Below are 15,390 nucleotides of genomic sequence, written 5' to 3' on the forward strand. Positions count from 1 at the left end.
ATCCAGTTTTCTCTCTGATTGCTCACTGAGGGTGATGGTAGATGGCTCTCTGTCTTCTAACTTCCCCACTAATGCCGGTGTCCCCCAAGGTTCAGTTCTTTCCCCCACTCTTTTGCTCTTGTATATTAAACACCTTCTTCCACTGACTGGAAATCCTATCCATAGTTTTGCCGATGATAGCACATTTCATTCCACTTTCAATTTTGAGAAACCTTGCCCTGCTCAATCAGCTTTAACTTCTCGAAAATCTGCTACCAATTCCTTAAATGCCAATCTTCAGGTAATTCTCCAGTGGGGCAAAGGCAACTTAGTTGATTTCAACCCTTCTAAAACTCAGTCTTATCTTATATCTCGCAAAAAGCATTCTTCTGCTCCTATACTTATCTTTAGTGACACTCCGATTTCTAGGCAAAATGATATATCTCTTTTGGGGATTACCCTGACTTCTAATCTCTCTTGGCACAAGCACATTACAAATATTGCTTCCTCTGCATCTAAAAAACTTAGTTTTCTCTTTCGCTCTAGGCGTTACTTTTCTTCCAAACAGTTGCTCACTCTGTATAAATCACAAATCTGCCCTGCCATGGAATATTGTTCCCACATCTGGGGTGGTGCCCCCAAAACCTCTCTCAGGCTTCTTGATTCCATTCAGAAGAGGGCAGTAGGTTAATTAATGATTCATCTCTAACAGTCTCTCCACTCACTGTCTCATAGATGCACTGTTTCTGATGCATGCCTCTTCTACAGATATTTCATGGGAACTGTTCTTCTGAATTGGCTTCTATAATTCTTGCTCTCTCTTTCAAAACAGTCCGAACACGTGCCACCACCAGCCAACATCCATTTACTGTCTAACTTCAAACTCACGGAACCAACTTTTCATCTTCCTTGTTTATTCATTCAACTGCCGTTTTCTTGAAAAACCTTCCTTCATACGTATTTCCTGAAAATTACAGTCTATAGAAGTTAAAGTCCAATGTCAACAAATATCTTCTTTCGTCTTCTCAACCTCCAACCCAAGCATGGTACTAAGTGCTATAGGTTCCAATACGTCTCGTGTTTGGGGTTTACATAAAAAAAAAAAAAAAAAAAAAATGAGAAAGCCTTCGATCGGGTGAAACATGACAAACTGTTTCAAATCTTGGAATTGGAATTGATAGCAAAGACATCAGAATAATGATGAATTTGTATTGGATGCAATCAGCAAACAGATGCATAGAAGGAAAGGAATTGGAAGAGAGAGAAATTAAAAGAGGAGTTCATCAAGGTTGTATTCTATCACCTATACTGTTCAAATTGTATGCTGAAGAAATTTTTAAAGAAGCTTTAGATATGCAGATGATAATATACTGCTGGTCAGCTGAAAAGGATTTACAAGCATTAATGGATAGAGTTAATAGAATAAGTGAAAATTTTGGTCTAATTTTAGTTAAACATCAAGAAAACAAAATTTATGGTGATCAGTAAGACAGTAAGAAAGAAGTGAAAAAAAAAATTACAATCAATAATGAAGAAATTGAAAGGGTTAAAAGTTATCACTATCTTGGATGTATGCTGAGCAAGAACTAGAGCCATTCTATTGAAGTAAGCTCAAGAATTGAACAAGCACATGAAGCCTTCCTTACAATGAAGAATCTTCTATGCCACAGTGATCTTATGCTTCCTTTAAGAACAAGAATATTGAGATGTTTTGTCTTTTCTGTCCTCCTTTATGGAGCTGAGGCCCGGACACTGACAAAGAAGACCCAGAATAAGTTAAATGCTTTTGAGATGTGGTATTACAGACGAATGTTAGAAGTGTCATCTGATAAGATAAAGAATGATGAGATCATGACATGAATGAAGAAAAAGATAGAAATAACTAACACCATTAAGGAGAGAAAACTAAAATATTTAGGACATGTGATAAGAAATGACAAATATGAGATGTTGCAACTGATAATCCAGGGCAAGATCAATGGAAAAAGAAGTTGAGGGAAAAGAAGGAAATCTTCGTTGGCAAACCTCAGAGTAAGATCAGAGTAACAAGGGTTTGTTTAGGGCTTCAACCTCACATCCATCCATTGTGAAGATGACAGCCAACCTCTGCAAAGAGACAACACATTGAAGAAGAAGAAATTCAGGTCCAGATCGAGACCAATGTGTATGTAAGTGATTTTCTCAGTGACAATCCTTTAAGTGGAACACTTATTCATGAAAAGGCCAAACAATTTGCTAAAAATCTTAATCACAGAAGGATTGAAATGACACAATGTAGTTTTCTGAAGCAAGTGGAAGAAAGTTCAAAATTTAGTGATGAAATCTGTAATAAATGGTGCAAAAATTTATCTGAAATTCTAAAAGATCACAGCTGAAATTATTTATTCAATGCAGACAAGACAGTTTTGTTTTTGTAAAAAAGACAGTTTGTTGTTTAATCAAGCAAACACTTTACAAGTGTTTGCTTGATTAAACAACAACTTTGAAAGGCATTTATTGTCATGATGGTAAGCATAGTAAGGGATTTTTAATCTGCCCTTCTGAATAGCAACAAGAATGGAACAGAGAAACTACCCTCTCTGGCAATAGGAAAATCTCTGAAACCAAGATGTTTTTCTTGTGTAAAATCAGAAACTAGGTTATATGTTTCAAAATGTAAGGCTTGGATGACAGCTGAATTTTTTTCTAAATGCTTGCTGAAGTCAGATCACATCACTGCAGATTAAAAAAAAAAAAAATATTTGTTTATTGATAATTGCACTGCTCACATTATTCCAGCATGTTATTTCAGTTAAATTCATTCTGCAAAACAATATTAGTTCTTGCGCAAAGAAATTATTCAGAATTTTAAGAAAAACTGCAAGTTATACAGAAGTGAATTCAAGATACAGATGATGGGAAATGCTTCTCAGAATCAGTTCACTGCAGGCTGAGAATAACAAGCAAAATACTGCACACACTGTTGAAGCCCTAATTGAAAAGGCCTTTAGAAATACCCCTGGTGCGTGACAGAACTTAAATCTAAACCTTTCCAAATTAGTGGCAAGCAGTGAAATCACTATACAATCATGGAGGAGCCAACCTGCTATAGCCAAGAGGAGTATGTTAACTAATTTAAAAATATATACTGTATAAGACCTAAACAACTGCATATCTCATCTTTTCAAGAAGCCATAAAATGGCAGTGGTTTATGGATGCATGAAGTACTATGATTACCCAATAAATTCCCTGCTAAAATGTCATTTTCTCTCTCTCTATCGCACTTTTTACAGGCTCCTTTTTGCACCATATTTTCTACCAGTGGTTTTCAACTGCATGTTAAATGCATTGAAATGCATCTAGATTAAATGCATTGAAATGCATCTAGCACTGAATTGATTTGGTAATTGAAATACTTTGTGCTTTCATTAACTACTACCATTCTTTGGCTCCTTGAAAAGATAGGACAGGCAGTTGTTTATAACTTATATATCATATATTTTCAAATCACTTAACCTTTAATTTCAGCACTAATTCTTACATATACAGAGAGATAAAATCTGTCAAGAATGTACACAAATGGAGTGCATGGTATGATTTCTGTTTCCAAAGTGTAAACCAATGAACTGTAAATTTACAAGTTACATGAGAACATGTAAATTCCTGTAAATTCTAAATTTACATGAAAACATATTACTCTAAATTTACAAGTGGTACAAGCATAAAAAGTACATACTTATTTTAACGGCGCCTCCGTAGCCAGGTGGGAAGGAGCAGCAGTGCATAGCACACCCTTCTTGATTATACCGGGGTTCGAGCCCATCACCACCAAATACGGAGGATGCAGAAAGGTCAAGGGAATGACCACCGCATATTCCCGGAGCAATATGGCCTTAGTTGCTAATGCTCCTAAAAACCAAATAACAAACAAACTTATTTTAACCCTCTACATACCCACTCTCTTTTACCAAGTATCACCATAAGGAACCACATTTTTTATATATGAATGGTACCTGATATATTGAAACATGTTTTTCTCTTAAGTGTTTTAAAAGGACTTATACCATTCATTTAATAAAAAAATTCTTTATTAATAAAATATACCGATTATATCAATTTTTAATGAAATTTTCAGAAATTAGGCATGATATGCAGTATTAAGGGCATTCATAATCATTTAATTTTAAAAAATATCAAGATATAACTTGTAACAAATTTTTCTTATTTTTCTTTTTTTTTGTGAAAATCACAACCACAAAAGGTATTAATATTTGTAGTGGTAACTGATATAAGGACACAAACTTATACATCATCATCATCAGCCATTTTCAATCCACTGCAGGATGAAGGCCTCTCCAGCAACTTTCCAGTTCCTTCTGTTTTGAGCACTGGCCATCCATTTACTACCCACAAACTCATGAATTTCATCTATCCATCTCCGCCTTTCTCTTCCAGGTTTTCTTCTAGCTCCTCTTGGGTACCATTCTGTTATTTTCTTAGTCCATCTGTCATCGTGTCTCCGAGCTATGTGTCCTGCCCAAGACCATTTTAGTTCTTTAGTTTTGATAAGAATGTCCTTTACTTGAGTTTGCTGCCTAATCCATGTGTTTCTCTTCTTATCTAACAGTCTGATTCCCAATATAATTCATTCCATTCGTCGCTGTGTAGTTCTCAGCTTCTCTTCCATTCTTTTGGTGAGTGCCCAAGCTTCACTTCTATAAGTCATGGTGGGGAGTATACATTGGTTCATTATTTTACGTTTCAGACAAACTGGGATATTGCTCTTCAGTATGTGACTATATTTCCTGAATGCTATCCATCCAAAATTTATTCTTCTCTTGACTTCCAGCCATTTATCATTATTACAGCTAATAACTTGTCCCAGATAAGTATATGACTCCACCTTTTCAATTACTGCTCCTTCAATCATTATTTCCCTTTCTGTGGCATACTTGTTCATCATTACTTTTGTTTTAGCCATATTCATCTTTAGTCCAAAATCCTTACTAGCTGTGCATAACTGATTAAGATTTTCCTCTAATTCTTTGGGATTGTGGCTTATGACCACAATGTCATCTGCAAATCATAAATGGTTTAGGTACTCTCCGTTCACATTGACTCCTTTCTGCGACCAGTCTAATCATCTGAAAGCTTCCTCAAGGGCAGCAGCAAACAGCTATGGAGATATTGTGTCTCCTTGTCGAACTCCTTTCTCAATTTTAAATTTCCTACTGTCTTTGTCTAGTCTAATAAAGGAGGTAGCACTCTCATATATTTTCTTCAAAATCATAATATATGGGGTATCTATGCCTTGTCTTTCCAGCGCCCGAAACATTGCCTTATGCTGTATAGAGTCAAATGCCAGGCATAATGGTGTTTTATATTCATTTGCTTTCTCCATTAGCTGTGATATTACATGAAGGCGATCCATAGTTGAGAATCCTGTCCTAAAGCCAGCTTGCTCTTTTGACTGATTCTCATCAAGTATTCTTTCTAATCTCTTAGTAATGACCCTTGTGAACAACTTGTAGATGTGGGATAACAAGTTAATTGGTCTATAATTTCCAATTTCTGCAAAACTAAAATTATGCAGCAAAACTATGATTGCATTATTCCACTGCTTAGGTGTCACACCTTTTCTAATGCACTTTGTGAAGAGCCTTGCCAGTTTTTGTGTTATGTCTCTTCCTCCCAATTTTAACAACTCTACAGTAACTTCATCTTCCCCCGGGGCTTTCTGATTCTTCATTTTCTTCAGTGCATGTTCTACTTCATCAGGAAGAATATCGGGTATGTCGTATGTGTTGCTACTTTGCAATCCATCTTCCCCACTGCTGGCATCATTTCCCTGCTCCTTGTATAATTCTCTATAGTTGTCTTCTGCTATTTGAATTATGCCTTCTCTGCTGTTTATAAGTACACCATCGCTATTCTTCAGTTTCAATATCATTTATCTTTCTGTATTACTGGTCATGGCTGCTGATTTAAATCCTTTGTTTTCCCTTAATGCTTGTTCTACTTTTCTTGTGTTAAAACTTTAGGAAGGATGTTGTTGGAATGAGTGCAGAGAAGAGCAGTAAGGTTAGTCAGGGACACAAAATGGTATTTTGCAAGAAAGACTTAAGTTCTGTATACAGCATCAGTCAAAAGAGAGAGAAAAAAAAAAAAAAAAAAACCTCATCCATGCATCCCTTTAATAATTCTTCTAATCCTTATTTAAACTTCCGAACACCAGATAAAATTTGGTTCCATTTAGTTGGGAAGTAAATTTTCACACATCTATCCTGCAACCATCCTTTTTCAATTTAAATTTATGTCCCCTCATGTATGTTATCTAAGAAAGAGTAAGCATGCCAGTAAAATCAGTTTATTTAATTCATTTAAAGCCTTAAACATTCAATCAGGTCTTCTTATAAGTGCTTAGTTTCCAGATCCTGCAATTTACAGAACTTAAGTCTTTCTTGCAAAATACCATTTTGTGTCCCTGACTAACCTTACTGCTCTTCTATGCACCCATTCCAACAACATCATTACTCTATAGAGAAAGGTTTGGAGGTTTGATTGAAAACACTGGATACTCTCCAAATATTTTATCCAGTTTCTGGATGAAATTTTTGCCAACAGTACAGTTTCTAACCTACCCTAAGGTGCATGACATAGGAAATTGGCATTTAAGGAATTGGTGATTCATATTCAAGGAGCTGAGGTTGATTCTGCAGGGCAGGCTCTCTCAAATTTGAATGTAGTGTGCTACTATGCTAGGCTAGGGGGGAAAAAAACGTACTTCTGAAGCAAGTGTTGCAGGTTCTAAAGGAATCCACTAATTAAAAAATACCAAAATTATGTCTTTATTACATCTCCATTGAAAGATATATTGAAATTTTAATAACAAAACGAATGCCAAATTTAAAATATCATACAATAATACATATGCAATTTTAATCGACAATATAATGTACTATATTAGTTTCTTAGAAATGTTTGCCACTCAGAGTTTTTCTTATAGTCCATTTTGCTTTCCTCTTCAGGAAACCAGATCTCCCAACATGGCAGTATATCAGGAATCTTGGTACTACTTTTCCATTGTGGATATGTCCTGATGAAACTGTTCCCCTTGCTCAACACTTATATCTCCCAAATTCTGACTAAAAAACTGAGATGCATATGAAGAAAATGAATTTTCAAAAACATTCAGCAGCCCATATGTTTATAACATTAAGTTGACACCTGAGATTCATAATTATTTTTTTTTCTTTCAAGAAATCCATGCACAACTGCTTTAAACAATTGCCAAGCTGGTAATTCAGTATCGTGTAGCTTTGCTTCAAATACATCATCTTCAAGGAGTTTTTATTTGAGGCCCAATGAAAATTCTTCCTTTCAGTTTTGCATCTGTTAAACTGGGAAACACTTCCCTTAGGTAGCAGAATCCACTTTCTTCTTTATCCAAAGCCTTAACAAAATTCTTCATTAATCCCAGCTTTATATGCAAAGGTGGAAGAACAAATTGTTTTGATTCAAGCAGTGAAACATATCTTATATTACTTCTCCCGGGTAAAAATTGCTCTCTCTTTTCCCACTGCTGCACAATATGTTTTTCTGTTACACAACTGTTCCACAAACAGAAAACAGAATTTTATGAAAGATCCCTATAGGCCATTGAATGAGTGAATGAGGTCACCACAGTCATTCCAAGCAATGTCATGGTACTTTATTGCACTGAGGATCTTGGACATACGTTCATATATTTCTTTCAAACTAACAGTAAGAGGTAGAGGAACTGATAAAAATATATTTCCATTGTGCAGCAAAACTGTTTTTAAACTTAATTTTGAGGCATAAATATATACACATCATTCATTAGGACTGTGTTCAGTGCCCAGTTTGTTCAGAAGACCACTAATATTTTTACAGAAAAACACACCATCTTCCATAATGAAATAATTTGAAAACGCTTTGTAATATTTACAATACACTAAATTTTAGTTCCTGCTTATCTAAAGAGCAAGCAGAACCAAGGAGTCTGCTTGCTCTTTAGATAAGTCAAGTCACGAACTCAACACGAATTCAACTCTTATTGCTTAGATAAGTGTGGTGCATTATAATAATGAAATAGCCTGTCCAGAAAAGACTGCAACACAAGAATCCTTCCTATATTCATCAGATGGTTCTTTAAGATCCATTTTGACAGATGATTTTTGTGTTCAGCAGATATTATAGCGAGTTTAATTAATCGGCTTTGCACTTTAAGGGCATAGATACCACTGTGTAGAATTGCACAGTGGTAGCTATGTCCCGTTGTGTGTCCCAAGTAACCTATAGACTCCTTAACATTACCAGGCCTAAGTAGCCCTTGAGCCAGAAATACCCATACCAATTAGACGTCTTTAAAAAAATAGGAACATGAAGGCCCTTCATTGAAGGGTCTCAATGTTGTTATTACCAATTAAAATAGGATTTCCATTCTGATTAAGAAAACATTTCTTTTCAAGGAAACGTCCAGCTCATCAAAAACAGACAAAAATCGTGTTATTTTGATTAGCATTATTTAATTATTAATAATGCTTCCTTTATCCCACAATGTCAGAGATCTGGTATAGCAAGTCTTCATTATATGGAACAGGCTTTATTGTAGATGATAAGTAAAGATATTTGATGCTGTGCTTGCTTCTTCTGGACATCATTGATATTTTGTGCAGAAATAGCAATCATCAATGTGGTTGTGTGGTTCTAGCCACATCGTTCTACCAGCAAGAGGCATACTTTTAATTTTCCTAGTTAGCCACATCCTCAGATTTGTGGTGCAGGTAATATAGCACATATGTGGAGTCCAAGTTTTGTTCTGATCACTAATCTTGTACCCAAAGTACAAAGAATATGCATATTTAATAATACTATAGATTTCCTCCTTCTGAGTATTTTCTGTAAGCCATACGCACACATGCAGCAGAAACTGTCAGTGATTCCAACACTTCCTTTGCTTAAGCATTTTAACAATATAATGCAAAGCAAAATGCAGAAAAAAGAACAATATACAATAAATACAAAGGTAAACAGTACACATTTACACTATAACTGTGTGTTTCCATTACTGAGAGAGACAGAGAGATAGAAAGCAGACTGACAAGTTTGAACACATTAACTGTCCCCAGCATTACTGCCATCTACGAATATACAAAATTATTATAATTTAATTATTTAAACAATCCATCTTAGAATCTTTGCAGTAATCCCAACATGCATCAGCCTATACAGTGATTTCTCATGAAGGACTGAGTCAAATGCCTCACTAAAATTCAAAATTTTCTTGATTTTGAACTAGATGTAAGGAACAGTTTGACATAGTTTATGTCAAACTGTTCCTTACATCTAGTTCATGAGTAACTATACCAAAATAGCTTACCAGGTTAGTTAAACATGATTTCCCCTTAAAAAATTATGTTGTGTTGTCCTTCAGAATACCATTTCTATAAAAATATCCCTGAATCCACTGACACCCTGACACCACTGCCTCTAAGATTTTTCCAACTAGTGAGGTCAGACTAGCCAGTCTGTAATTACCGATTTCACTCTTATAACTACCTTTATGTATGGCGATACACTGGCACTTCACCAATCCAAAGGAACCTCTCCCGAATCCAAAGATAACCTTGTAATTAACCTCAGTGGTTCAATACACTCTCTGGCCACCTCTCTCAAAATTACTGGGTATATGACATCAATTCCAGGAGCATTACTTGCTTTTAGGTTCAATAGTTTTCTAACAAACAGTCATCTGTAATTTCGAAATGACTAATTTTATATGACTCAGCCTTAATCACACAGCCTCTCCTAAGCATAAAGGGTCTTCTAGCAGTAAAGACTGAAACAAAGTACCTATTCAATTCATCAGCAACATCAGCTGGGTTATCTATGACTTTCCCAAGCCCAGTACACAAGGGACTAATCTGTTTACTTCTTCTTTGTATTCACATACATGAAAACTCCTTGTCTCCATTCTCTACTCTCCTACTCAGTCTTGGCCTCCCTAACCTTATTTATGGTACTATTAAAGTTCAAATTGTAGCTATTGTAGGCTTCAGTACTTTTAATCACTCAGTAACTTTCCAATGCTCTTTTACTGCTCTGTTAGGCTGGCCAGCTCTGCATTCATCCATCCCAGCATCCTCCTCGTGCTATATTTTCTTAATGGTACATATGCATTCATGGCTTCCACAATCATTGCTTTAAGGGTATTCCATGATTCTAAGGTATTCACCATCCCTCTGCAATCCACCCAATTAATAGATGCCACGTAGCAACTTAAACTGCTATTGTCAGTTTAAGGTGTTACATTCCCCTTTTCTGAAATTCAAACCGATGCTTTTACCTTTAACTACTGCAATATCTTTGTTGCAGTAGTTAATTGGAAAGTGCCAATGGTTCCTGCACTTTAAGCCCTGTGATGTCGTCTGATTTCTGAGCAATGATAAGGTCAAGGATATTCTTACCCTTAGAATTTTCTTTAACTTGCAAGTACAAATAATAAATATCTAGTTTATTTAAAAATTTTGTTCCCCATGGTGAGTTTCCTCCCACTTATTCTATTCAATTAGGGACAGATTGAACCCATAATAAGACATTCACACTTGCTTGTCCATTCCATCTGCATGAGTTTGAATTTCAGAAACTAGTCATACTCTTCATAACTTTCTTTTCTGTAGATTACTCCCACTCTCATTATACCTTTGCTTCCAACCAACGTGCCACAAAAATAAATAATGCACATAATAATATACACATAAAAATAATAATTGAAAATTACATAAAAATAAAATAACGTTAATTATAATTACCTCTGTATTAGCCATTCTAAAGCTTTATGAGCAGGTCGTAAAAGGAAATATGGAGATAACATTACCAAAAATTGATCAATATTCTCATTTAATTCCTTATTAATCTCAGCATTTAATACAGATCTTTGTAGTGTTCTGGATGAGTCACTAAAAAGTGTTTCCTCAAACACAGCAAACTTAGGCTGTATAAGAAGTAATTCATCTAATCCACTTCTACCTATAAGTAAATAAGAAAGTAGTTGAGCTTAGACAAACAAACAAACAAAAAAATATGAAATTTGTATTTAATCATTTTCTGTTACTTTATGAAAGGATGCAACAATAATGATGATGATGATGGTGACTATTTGCTGTTTTATGACACATTGAATGGAAGGATACAATAAAGATCATATACCAGATTAAAATTATTAATAATTACTATTATATTAATAATATTACTATTTATTAATACAGTGCAATCTTGATATATTCCTCCTGATTATACCAGGGTTTCAGACATAATGCAAGTGTGATCATGTTCCCCCCAAGAGGAACATAAAAAGATGCAGTTTATGACAAAACATGTATTTCACAATAGACACTAGCAGAAGCAAACTTTATAACTCACATTGTAGTATCACCTACTGCAACAGTTTCCAAAGTGTAAAGCACTGAGCTATTCAGTGTATTACTGCAGTATATTCCCTCAATTACATTATTAAATTTTTATAAACAACAGTAGTCATCCAAGAGTAATTACTGTAAATATTCAGTTTTACCCATCTTCCCTTGATTAAAGATGTCATAAAAAATACATTAATAAAACATTAATTGCACACGGGACACTCAGCGACTATATATATTTTCCTCTGAGAAAAGAACCAGTTACCATATTTGTCAGTTGTGATATATTCAATTATAAATTTTTGTAGAGAATGGCATGTGACATTCTTTTTCAAGGTTGAGGTCGCATTTAAAATGATAAAAACTGCTAAAAGCGTAATGCAATGCAAAGTGTGCATATACTGACAAACAATTTGTATATTTTTATACATTGCTTATACTACTAATAATTAAAATTATATGAAATTGGGAGAGCTTGTATTGTTTATAATTTAAAGTTGTATATCTTTGAGGAGGGGGGAAAGTTCTATAGTGATCCAGAATGTAACCCGGATATTATATTATTTTCTATGGAAAATGATTTCCAGGTTGTTAGTTTAATTAAGCAATGATTTTCAGGAATACCTTAATCATGTAACTAAAGGGATACCTGCTATAAAGAGCATTAAGCATTTTTTTGTATCCTCCACGACATGGCAACTGTTAGATTATGTGACTGAACTGTTGTTTATTTCCTATTTATGCACTATATTATAAATTGAATTCCCTGTAATCATGTCTCATTTGGAAGTGTGGGATCATTACAGAAAATTGGCAATTTTGAAATTTTATTTTTTAAGTTTTGCTTTAAGTTAAGCTTTGGCATTGCTTTTTAATATTTTTAATTTTAAAGTACAGCATTATTTTAAAAAAACTATAGTCAGTAACAACACATTCACCATTTAAATGTTTAACCCATTTTGTCCACCACCAGTAAAGTAGTAAAACTAAAATAAAAAAACCATGCACAAAATGAAATTTGCTTATATAAAAATGCTATGGGCGAACCAAGGATATAAAACTTGGATGAAATCTAGATAACATGATCTTGGAAAATGTCTATGTGGAATCAAAACAGAAAATTACTAAAAGATAAACTGACTGAAAAATAACAAACTGAAACAATCACTAAATTATTTGTGTAGTTGTACAAGAGTTTAAAATATGACTGCATCTAATTAGTATATTTACAAATTCATTAAAGCTTTTGCAGTACTGGTCAAGGTCATATACCTTCCTCTTTGGAAGTTTAGTCAATTATTATCATTCCATGTATTTATTTGTTTACTTTACTCAAAAGGCATTATTATTTTTAATCTGGAATTGTAATTATTACGAAACTCACTTTTTAAAACTTTTCTGTTATGTATGAGGTATTCTAAATTCTAATGATTGTGAAAATAACATACAAGATTCACATAAATATCATGCATAATAGTTCGTTTAATGAAATTGTATAATCATCTAAGCAAATTCTTCAAACTAAACAATGCAAGCATTATTATTAGTCTTTGTTTCAGAGCTTCTTGGTGTTCCCTTTTCAAGATTATACAAAGAAAGAAAGAAAGATAATGGCTAAATGCTGACTAGTTATGCATGTTAATGCAATTCCTACTTAACTAATGAATTTAAATGAGTAATTACACACCTGAAGGTAAGCAAATGGGGGCAGTGCTGGTCCGAAGCATTTAGGCACCCTGGACGGAAAGACTTTTATATGGGCCCCCCCCCCTTCATAGGTATTGAAATGCACAAGGAATTTTAATTGAATTTATTTTTAAGCTTCAAAACTGCAATAACATAATGAACTGTAACTGAACACCATATTACTTTCAAGGCTATATCATATCTTACCCATTATTTAATTGATGATCAGAATGTGATTATAAAAATATCAGCAATATTATAATAACATACTCTAATACATATACCAGTAATCTAATGATTTACAACAAGAGAATACAATACACACATTTCAATATACTTATTAAAACTATCAATTATTATAATTATCGATCTCATAATTTACATGAACATGAAATTTTAATACAACACAATTGAAACATTAATTAGCCTTTCCATTAATTATTGCTTTAATCAAATGAAATCAATAACATTTCTCTTATGTATCTTCTTCTAGATTTCAAGTTGGCAAAAATTAATAATTTCTGAAAAATCCAATTTTGCTACTGTCGTTTTCAATAGTAGAATTGCCAGCGAATTCAACCTTGTCTCTGTCATAGACGATCGCAGGTACATTTTAATTAACTTTAGTTTACTGAAACTTCTCCCACCACTTGCCACAGTTATAGGAATGGTTAGCATAATTTGCAATGCAATCCATAAGTTTGATAGCATATCTTGCATTGTGTTTGAATTTATAAACTTCAAAAAACCTAAAGCATTATCAGGTATACTTTCAGGCAAAAGTACCACCAATGCCTCAATTTCTTGGCATAACTCTTCACTATTTACATCACATTCATTGATATCACTAAGTTTTATTTCAAGTTTTTTGCATCTTTTTAATAATTCATCATGGCGGCCCATATCTTTTTTTTTTTTTTTGATATTATACAAGAAACCCCAATTATCATAGAACTCGTCCATTTGTTGAAATCTTTCTGTTGGGGACATGATTGCATTGTCTAATATTACACAAAAAACATTGTTTTGAAATGTGTTTTTCTTTGCTTTCTTGTAGTGATTGGCCATTAAAATCATTAAGTTCGGTGAATATGGTATTTCTAAATCCACATTTTGCATTTAATCTTTCTACTAAACATTTTACTGATCTCAAGGGTTCTACATAACCAGAGACTGCATTTCTTCAGAAATTCTGTACAATTCTTTATAAACAAGGCTGTAATCTGCACTTCTTTAGAAATTCTGTATAATTCTTTAAAAGCAAGCTGCAGTGCCTTTAAAATTCTTTAAAAGCAAGCTGTCCATGCCAGGGCCCTGCACTTATTTTCTTACTATATTGATTTTAAATAAAATATAATTCCACATGCAAAGGGTAATCAAAAAGTTACAATCTTCAATTTTTACTATTAGAGATTCAGCTTCAGATGTATCAATGGATTCAGTGCTAAAGTTTTTGGCCAACTCAGTTAAGGCGTTCCTTAATTCTAAAATTTCATTTTTAATAGCTTTAATGTTATCAACTCTACATTCCCACCTAGTGTCACACAAAGATTAAGGGTAAAGCATTTAATGTGTTTCTTCAGCAATTCCCACCTATAAGCCAAAGCTGAAAACAATATGTAAATCCTATGAATAACACCAAAAAAACTCTTAGAAAATGTTTAACATGCTCTACTGTCCCCAATTACTAAATTTAAAGAATGACATCCAACAAGACATAAAAAATGCTCGTGAGTTGCACTTTAAAATTCTAGCCCTACATCTTTGTTTCTGCCTTTCATATTGGCACCATTGTCATAAACCTGACCTCTCCAACTGCCTAAATCAAGTTTAAAAGTAGCATTTGAGTGATTGATTCATATATTCCTTCACCTGTTGTTTCTGAGAGTGGATAAAAGGGAAAAAAAAAATGTTCTTATATTTTGATTTCATTAATATCTATAAATCTGATTATTAACGAAAGCTGTTCAATGTGACTGACTTCCATAGTGCAATCAGCTATTATGGTAAAGTACTTTGCTTTCCTTGCTCCCTTCAGTATTTTTAAAAGTAGCATTTCCAAGCAAATTGATCAACTCATTTTGAATAGTTTTACCGCAGTAATGTGCATGAGTTTCACATGTTATTCACCACATCTGCTCACTCATAACTAAATCAAACTTACCAATTACATTAGACTTAAAAAATGGCCACTGTGTGGTGCAAATAATCTATCAGAAGATCAACAATAAACTAGATTATTTTGCACTAAATATGAGATTATATTTATTACCTCTCTAACACTTCTCCAATGATTTTTTTTCT

General features: G+C 33.8%; 1 protein-coding gene across 1 annotated transcript in view; it reads right to left on the bottom strand.

Moving 5' to 3' along the window:
* The window catches only part of l(2)k09022 (HEAT repeat containing 1 homolog l(2)k09022), a 447,482-nt gene that overhangs the window by 421,301 nt on the left and 10,791 nt on the right, over positions 1-15,390 (bottom strand). The window contains exon 3 of the mRNA XM_090374601.1: positions 10,795-11,011. Within this exon, the coding sequence (XP_090230727.1) occupies positions 10,795-11,011 (217 nt within the window). The remainder of the gene's footprint in view (positions 1-10,794; positions 11,012-15,390) is intronic.

This window comes from Mastigoproctus giganteus, chromosome 5, assembly GCF_048544385.1.
Source record: "Mastigoproctus giganteus isolate SK-2022 chromosome 5, ASM4854438v1, whole genome shotgun sequence".
Classification (NCBI taxonomy): Eukaryota; Metazoa; Arthropoda; class Arachnida; order Uropygi; family Thelyphonidae; genus Mastigoproctus; species Mastigoproctus giganteus.